Source organism: Bombina bombina, chromosome 1 (genome assembly GCF_027579735.1).
Source record: "Bombina bombina isolate aBomBom1 chromosome 1, aBomBom1.pri, whole genome shotgun sequence".
NCBI classification, from domain to species: Eukaryota; Metazoa; Chordata; class Amphibia; order Anura; family Bombinatoridae; genus Bombina; species Bombina bombina.
The window spans coordinates 1391361135-1391370927 of NC_069499.1; the positions used below are offsets into that span (position 1 = coordinate 1391361135).

The 9793-nt window shown below is 34.3% G+C and overlaps 1 protein-coding gene across 3 annotated transcripts in view; it reads left to right on the top strand.

The window, feature by feature from the left end:
* Positions 1-6599, top strand: part of LOC128651755 (Fc receptor-like protein 5) — a 291106-nt gene extending 284507 nt beyond the window's left edge. For all 3 annotated transcript variants that reach the window (XM_053704749.1, XM_053704756.1, XM_053704742.1), the window contains 3 exons: positions 538-609; positions 2789-2814; positions 6361-6599. In XM_053704749.1, coding sequence (XP_053560724.1) covers positions 538-609; positions 2789-2814; positions 6361-6483 — 221 coding nt within the window. In that variant the 3' untranslated portion in view covers positions 6484-6599. The remainder of the gene's footprint in view (positions 1-537; positions 610-2788; positions 2815-6360) is intronic.
* The last annotated feature ends 3194 nt before the right edge of the window (positions 6600-9793 follow it).

Consider the following 9793-nt stretch of genomic DNA (forward strand, 5'->3'; position numbering starts at 1 on the left):
TTAAAGCCCTTTGGAGCCTTTCCATTTCCTTACACCTGAGACCTCATATGCTTGAAGCTTTATAACTTTTATGTATGGAGCTTGAGGCCCCCTTGTTTCCGGTTAGCCTTCAGGCTCGCCGGAAACAGAAGTAATCAAGAAGTTATGAACTTCATAACTTGTCTGCCTGTTCTGAGGCAGCGGACAGAAATCAACCTGATCAAATAAGATCGGGTTGATTGACACCCGCTGCTAGCGGCCGATTGGCCGCAAATCTGCAGGGGGCGGCATTGCACCAGCATTTCACAAGAACTGCTGGTGCAATGATAAATGCCGACAGCGTATGCTGTCAGCATTTATTGATATGCCATGATGTGCAGCGGACATGATACGTTACTTCATATCATGTCTGCTCCACATTGGTAAATAGGCCCCATAATCTCCTATGACAAGGGTTTGAGTGTACACTTGTGCTGACACATTTCAGTTAATACATGGTTTGCAGCTTTATACCTATCCTATGTCTCAATGAACTCACTTTGGCTTCTTCTTTCTCAGTGAACCCTAGAGACGTCACTATGAATAATAGTGTGTGTTACACCTATATTGATGTCAAATGTGGTAAAAAAGGTGAGTTTTGCTTGTAAGTAGTCTTGAATTACCCATGAATGCAGAATTATTATTAAAAACACAAAAGCTGTAGCTGACAGCATTTAAATATTCACTAAAAACTAAAATGACAAAATAAACTGTGATATTAAGGGATTTGAGAAATGTACCAAGGTCTTCTAAATACAAATGTTAATTTACATATAAAGGGCTGCATTGTCTGCCTTAATCAAAAAGGTTGATATTCCTTGAGTCATTCTTCTGAAGTAATCGATGACTCCAAACTAGTCATCCGAAGACATCCTGAAGTATGCCCACAGGCCAAAATATTTATATGCGATAACTCTAGAGTCATTTAGTGGCTGTTAATGCTTGTGAAGTATTCAGTAAAGTAATCTGCAAATCATTCTGAATTCATTACCCAGAAGTTTTTACCTTAGCTAATGACTTTACAAGCCTGATGATGGCTGATGATGTGAAAACTATTAAAGTTAGTTTGATGGTCATCAAATGATTCCATGAGGGTTTCTAAAGTAATCCTGTTTGTCTTGGGTTCCTTGGGGAGCATAGTTTCATCAAAGGAATACGTTATATAGTAAATCATTTTAAACAGAAGATATTAAAAGGCCTTAATGATCTTAAAATCAACTAGCTTAACTGGAATACTTAATATAGCTCTATGGTCCCCATTTCAATACATTACTATACCTGTGCAAATATATTTTATTGATGTCTGGATGATTTGTTGTCTTTACTTAACCATGAAAGAAAAGGAAAGTAAACCATGACAAATAATTAGTCCAATTTTGATGATGCCTAATATTTCTGACATCAGGTTTTTCATTGTGTTTTCTAATGGATTTGATTGGATTTAAGTTTTAAAAACCCTATGAATTGATATAAAAGGCCCTTTGAAGAAAAACAAGTAGAGAATACTTGCAAAAGAGTGTTTTTCCCAGAAAAGGGGAAGAGTTAAAACATAACTTTTAATAAAGTAAAAAAATAATAATAAAAATAGACAGTATGGTGCCTACTGCTCTGGTCATTAAACTGCTGTAACAATAATACAATGAAATTAGCAAATATTTCAAATGTACGGTGGACCCCTTGTTCATCCAACAGTAGGTGGGTATCTCAGTATTCTATGTGATCGTGGCAATTGGTAAGTATATGTCTCCCAGGAGAGGAGGGCACCACTTATTAATATATTGGTTCGTCCCAATTATAGCAACATAACGCTGGTCCTAATGTTCAAACCGTCACCTATTCGGAATATATATGTGGCAGTAATTGGATACATGTTATCTGGCAGGGAGGGATGATACCAAAAGGGTGTCCAAATAATTGACTGAGTTAGTTATCCACATTCTGGTCAAAAGATTTAATAAGGCGATGCTGGTACTCAGGGAGGGAGCTAACTCAATTCCCAAAATTAACCACACAAAGGCTATCATGGAGTGTCACAGTATTAGTAATCGATGTGTACGTTAATATACTTAGATTGGAATAGTCAGAGTGTGTGCAGTCTATGTGCCCTCAGGCGGCTTACATGCTTGGGTTAAAGAGGAAGTGTATTATAATATCTCAGTGCACATTTAGCTGCCACAATCCATGGGATATATATTCCAAATGCCAGGCACTACGTAGCGCTAATTGGTTTTAAAGGAACAGTCCTGCTACATACGCGATTATACAACAGTATATAGATATGCTAGTATTCTTCTTGTTGTATTGTACGACTTACGTTTAGCTGCTGTGTCATATTTTCTGATCCACTTGTAATTATAAAAGTAGTGTTGCGAGTGCTTTTAGATACACTCTTCTGCAAGTATTCTCTACTTGTCTTCCTTCGAATTGAATTTTTGTATAGCACCCCTCTTCCCGAAACACATTAATATATGTATAACTGAATGAATTCTAGAAATCATTAATGAATAAGGGGAAGCAACACGAGTAGTACCATCAGGTTTATTCCTTTTCAGTAATATAATGCCCTTTGCATGGGAGGCCCAGTTTTATAATTACAATCCTGTTGAAAAGAATACTAGTCTAGTTGTATAATGGCTTACTCTCTCTTACACATTAAATAGCCCCATGAAACAAAACAAAACCCCTATATGGGTAATGTAAAGAATTGCCTAAGTGACATGAGGTACAAAAATACAGCTAAACACTGATTTATTCTATTTTATTCTTTCAGTTGCTGTACAGTCAGATGATATAAAAGTGAGTATCACAGAAATGGAAGTTTGGGTATATCGGGGGAATAGCGTCGAAGAACTACTTTTCTATCAACATCCCTGTAACTGAATTAAAGAGACAGTAAAGTAAATAAAATAAACTTGGTTCAGATAGAGTATGCAGTTTTAAACAACTTTCCATTTTACCTCTGTTATCAAATATACTTCATTCTCTTGTTATCCTTTATTGAAGGAGCAACAATGCACTACTGAGAGCTAGCTGAGCACAACTGGTGAGCCAATGACAAGAGGCATATATGTGCAGCCACCAATCAGAAGCTAAATTCCAGTAGTGCATTGCTGCTCCTAAGCCCACCTAGGTATTCTTTTCAACAAACGATACAAAGAGAACAAAACGAATTTGATAATTAAAGTAACCTGCTAAGTCATTTTAAATTGTATACTCTATCTAAATAATGATATAAAACCCCAAAAGTGTATTTTGTTGTTCAGACAGAGCATACATTTTTAATAAATGTTTCTATGTACTTCTATTATCAAATTTGCTTCATTCTCATGATATTGTTTGTTGAAGAGATACCTAGGTAGGCATCTGGAGCTCTACATGGCAGGAATTAGTGCTGCCATCTAGTGCTCTTGCAAATGGGTAACATTCTTGCAAAACTGCTGCCATATAGTGCTTCAGAAATGGGCTGGCTTCTAAGCTTTCATCCCAGGTTTTCAACAAAAGATACAAAGATAATTGATAATAGAAGTAAATTAGAAAGTTGTTTAAAACTGCAGGTTCTATCTGAATCATAAAATAAACAAATTGCAGCATTTTGAGCGCTTGTGGTCCTTTCTTTCATAATGAATGAGATTCAGCGAGTGAGGTGTATGAGTATTTCTAAACAACACCATTATATCCAGGGATTAGAAAACAGTGCATTTATTAAACAACATCAACAAAACAATAAATACAATGAATTAGCAATCATAATCTAAAATACAATCTCATTGTTTTCTTGGTTTAATATAGACATCTAAACATCATAGTACCATATTGTATTTCATTTTTATGTTGTGGCGCCACTGGATGGCACTAAAGAGCACAGGCAGCAAATATACCAGGGTCATGCAACTACTCACACATTTTTGAGTAGGTATTTTTATGATAAATTATTTTTTTTAACGTTTAGGATCTGTGTAAGCTGAATGTGTGTACGTCTGTAAAGTTTAGTAAAGTTTTTAACTGTAAATTGTATTCTTTTTTATTATTATTTTATTTTTTTATTTTTCTTGCATATACTCCTGCTACACTTCACATTACCCATTCACAGTGGGTAAAGCATTTGTGTAGTTGTGTGTACTAAAGGGATACTAAACCCAATTTTGATTCAGATACAGCATGTAATTTTAAGCAACTTTCTAATTTATTCCTATTATCAATTTTTGATTGCATGCTCTATCTGAATCATGAAAGAACAAATTTGGGTTTAGTATCCCTTTAATTATGCAAGTGTTGTGTTAGTATATATGATGTCTGTGAGGAGTATTTGGGAGATATTACTAAGTGATACATTTCCCCCATGGAGTACGAATATAAGGTTAGATTACAAATGGCACGATAAAGTTAGCTTATCCTTCAGGACCTCGTTAACTTGTGTGCATATTACAAGTTGAAAGTAAACGGGTACACTCAAGCACAAACAGAATATGTGCTTCTAAGGTTAGCACAACTGAAGACCTCACGTAAAGTGTAAAGGTTAGAAAAAAATTAGCACTAAACACAACATAAATACATTAAAATAAACTATTACACTCATATATACAGTTTCTGATAAAATTATTCTTCTAAATATTAATAAATATTTTTTGTAAGGGTTAAAAGGTATACGGTATATGACAAGGTGTTTGACTAGAAAAGGTTACAATTATTATTATTATCATGTATTTGTAGAGCGCCAACAGATTCCGTAGCCCTATAAACATAGGCTGTATACAAGTCTAACATTTATAGGGATTTATAGGGATCACATGTATATATGTGTATATATATATATATATATATATATGTGTGTGTGTGTGTGTGTGTCTATATGTGTGTGTGTGTATATATACATATATATATATATATATATGTGTGTGTGTGTATTTATGTGTTTATATATGTATAGACACACATATATATATATATATATATATATATATATATATACATACACACATATATATATATATGTATATATACACACATATATATATATATACACACACACATATATATATATATATATATATATATATATATACATACACACATATAGACACACACACACATATATATATATATGTATATATATTTATATATATATATATATAAATATATATATATACTGTGTGTATATATATATATATATATATATATATATATATATATATACATACACTTTGGCGACCTTTCCACTCAAATAAAAGTTGAAAAATCATTTTTATAATTTTTAATATTTAATAATGTGTTTAACTGTGCTTTTACTGTATATATTAAACATTCCAATGTTCTTCACTTAAAAAAATGGCCTTAGTGTTATTAAATAGCTATATATTCATATATATACTATATATATATATATATATATATATATATATATATATATATATGTATAGATACAGGTATATATTTTACAAAAAAAATAATCAGATGTACATGGAAATATATATTTAAAAATAAAAAGAACAATTTCTTCTATGTGAAGAACATTAGAGTGTAAAATATTTATAACTACCTTCGGATTTAGCACTGCAGGTCTAATATGGTGATGGTTTAGCACACAAGTGATAAGTGTTAGTTTTTTTTTTTGTTCAGCCCGCTCTATTGAAGTCTATGGGGAGAACAATTTAACTCAGTTGCGATATCCAAAGTCCAGATGTTAGTGCGCAAACAATTTACTTTCAACTTGTAATAGGATCGCTAATCCTCCCACGTTAAAAGTTTACTTTCTTGTTTCCGACGTTTTTTTAGCACACCACATGTAATTTAGCCCATAATGTTTTGGTGTGGGAGCTCCCTTGAACATACGCACTGGACTTATATTAGCCCCAAAGACCAGAGCTAAACAGTAGTAAAGTTTATTAGTTCATCTATATGAAACACAGCAAACTTTTTTTTAATTATTTACTTAAAATTATCTTGAAAAACAATCCTGCTTATCAACCAATGAGTATTTGCAGGAATTTTTTTTTCAGCCAATGAGCATAACAAGTAATAAGCACATATAAGCCAATCAGAATTAATAAGAAGTACACTACTAACACTGCTGTATTAGTTGCAATCTGATTTTAAACAGCTTTTTCTTTTAAAAAAAATATTTAACATTATTTATTGCTGTTCTTTTACATGGATGACAATAATAAAAAAAATAGTACAATTTCCCTTTAAGCTTCATTTGCAAGCAGGAGAAATTCATAATTTGGTGTTTGGGTTCTTTTCATTGGTGAAGATAATTTTTTTCAATCGGAGAGATCTAGTGTAGGCTTTATATTTAGCTATTGTTGCCTATTAAATAAAACTTATGTGTTTTTTTTTGTTCAGGCCGGTTACTCAGTTACCTACTCTGCTGTGAAATGTAAGGCCAAAGTGACCACCAATTCTGCCTGCAACAAAGAACTACCTGACCCTTCAGACAGCATATATGAGAACTTCAACTCTAAATAGATGAGACTGTTTTTCTCTTTAGTGTCAACCGACACTGTTTCTTCATTGACATCACATCCTTGCTGGCAAAAAAGGACCACATTTACAGCTCCCCATAAAGATGTAGTAACAAAGAATTTGAGTATCTCTCAGCTGAATGTCACACCTACTAAATACTCATGTTCATGTCCTCATATGTTTTGTGATCTAATAAAAAAGAACAGTACAAATGTAGCATAAATAAGGGGTCTTAAACCCTTCCACTGCTACAGAGCACTATTAGATGTCTGTGCTCAAGAACTAAAAAATGTCAGGGTTTAAAGGCACAGCAAACACTTGTAATTACAAGACATTTCTGTGTTGCTATAGCATGACATATCAGCCAAGCCTTAAAGGGATATGAAACCATATTTCTTTCATGTAATTAGCAAGAGTCCATGAGCTAGTGACGTATGGGATATACATTCCTACCAGGAGGGGCAAAGTTTCCCAAACCTCAAAATGCCTATAAATACACCCCTCACCACACCCACAATTCAGTTTTACAAACTTTGCCTCCGATGGAGGTGGTGAAGTAAGTTTGTGCTAGATTCTACGTTGATATGCGCTCCGCAGCAAGTTGGAGCCCGGTTTTCCTCTCAGCGTGCAGTGAATGTCAGAGGGATGTGAGGAGAGTATTGCCTATTTGAATGCAGTGATCTCCTTCTAAGGGGTCTATTTCATAGGTTCTCTGTTATCGGTCGTAGAGATTCATCTCTTACCTCCCTTTTCAGATCGACGATATACTCTTATATATACCATTACCTCTGCTGATTCTCGTTTCAGTACTGGTTTGGCTATCTGCTATATGTAGATGAGTGTCCTGGGGTAAGTAAGTCTTATTTTCTGTGACACTCCTAGCTATGGTTGGGCACTTTGTTTATAAAGTTCTAAATATATGTATTCAAACATTTATTTGCCTTGACTCAGAATGTTCAACTTTCATTTTTTATTGCTTCTGGTTGCTAGAAGCTTGTTCTTTGGCATTTTTTCCCATTCCTGAAACTGTCATTTAAGGAATTTGATCAATTTTGCTTTATATGTTGTTTTTTTCTTTTACATATTGCAAGATGTTCCACGTTGCAACTGAGTCAGAAGTTACTTCAGGAAAGTCACTGCACAGTGCTGGAGCTACCAAGCTAAGTGTATCTGCTATAAACTTTTGGTATCTGTTTCTCCAGCTGTTATTTGTATTGCATGTCATGTCAAACTTATTAATGCAGATAAAATTTCCTTTAGTACTGTTACATTACCTGTTGCTGTTCCGTCAACATCTAATTTTCAGAGTGTTCCTGATAACATAAGAGATTTTATTTTTTAAATCCATTAAGAAGGCTATGTCTGTTATTTCTCCTTCTAGTATACATAAAAGTCTTTTAAAACTTCTCTTTTTTCAGATGAATTTTTAAATGAACATCATCATTCTGATACTGATAATGGTTCTTCTGGTTCAGAGGTTTCTGTCTCAGAGGTTGATGCTGATAAATCTTTGTATTTGTTCAAGATGGAATTTATTCGTTCTTTACTTAAAGAAGTGTTATTTGCATTAGAAATAGAGGATTCTGGTCCTCTTGATTCTAAATGTAAACGTTTAAATAAGGTTTTTAAATCTCCTGTAGTTATTCCAGAAGTGTTTTATCTCCCTGATGCTATTTCTGAAGTAATTTCCAGGGAATGGAATAATTTGGGTAATTTATTTACTCCTTCTAGACGTTTAAGCAAATTATATCCTGTGCCATCTGACAGATTAGAGTTTTTTGAGACAAAAATCCCTAAGGTTATGGGGCTATCTCTACTCCTGCTAATGTACTACTATTCCTACGGCAGATAGTACTTCATTTAAGGTTCCTTTAGATAGGAAAATTGAATCCTTTCTAAGAAAAGCTTACTTATGTTCAGGTAATCTTCTTAGACCTGCTATATTTTTAGCGGATGTTGCTGCAGCTTCAACTTTAGAGCAACAAGTAACAGATCATAATTTTATAGCATTATTATTATTCTATAACATGCTAATAATTTTATTGGTGATACCATCTTTTGATATCATTAGAGTTGATGTCAGGTATATGTCTCTAGCTATTTTAGCTAGAGAAGCTTTATGGATTAAACTTGGAATGCTGACATGTCTTCTAAGTCATCTTTGCTTTCCCTTTCTTTCCAGGGTAAATAATCATTTTAGTTCCTTTCCTTACAAGGAACAAAAGCCTGATCCTTCATCCTCAGGAGCGGTATCAGTTTGGAAACTATTTCCAGTTTGGAATATATCCAAGCCTTATAGAAACCTATAGCCAGCTCCTAAGTACCTATGAAGGTGCGGCCCTTATTCCAGCTCAGCTGGTATGGGGCAGATTACGTTTTCTTCAAAGAAATTTGGATCAATTCCGTTCTTAATCTCTGGTTTCAGAAACATTGTTTCAGAAAGGTACAGAATTGGCTTCAAGTTAAGGCCTCCTGCTAAGAGATTCTTTTCTTTCCCGTGTCCCAGTTAACACAGCAAAGGCTCAGCATTTCTGTAATGTGTTTCAGATCTAGAGTTGGCTGGAGTATTTATGCCAGTTCCAGTTCTGGAACAGGGGCTGGGGTTTTATTTTATCTCTTCATTTGTACCAAAGAAGGTCAATTCCTTCAGACCAGTTCCGGATCTGTCATTATTGAATCGTTATGTTAGGATACCAACATTCAAGATGGTTACTGTAGGACTATCCTGCCTTTTGTTTAGCAAGGGCATTATTTGTCTACAATAGATTTACAGGATGTGTATCTGCATATTCCGATTCATCCAGATCACTTTTAGTGTCTGAGATTCTCTTTTTAGACAAGCATTACCAGTTTTGTGGCTCTACCGTTTGGCCTAGCCTCAGTTCCAAGAATTTTTTTCAAAGGTTCTCGGTGCCCCTTTTTTCTGTAATCAGAGAATAGGGTTTTGGTATTTCCTTATTTGGACGATATCTTGGTACTTGCTCAGTCTTCTCATTTTCGAAGAATCTCATACGAATCGACTTGTGTTGTTTCTTCAATTTCATGGTTGGAGGATCAATTTACCATTCAGTTCATTGATTCCTCAGATAAGGGTAACCTTTTTAGGTTTCTAGATAAATTCAGTGTCTATGACTCTGTCCTTGTCAGACAAGAGAAGTTTAACATTGATATCAGCTTGTCAAAACCTTCAGTCACAATCATTCCCTTTGGTAGCCTTATGCATGGAAATGTTGGGTCTTAGGACTGCCGCATCAGATGCGATCTCCTTTGCTTGTTTTCACATGCGACCTCTTCAGCTCTGTATGCTGACCCA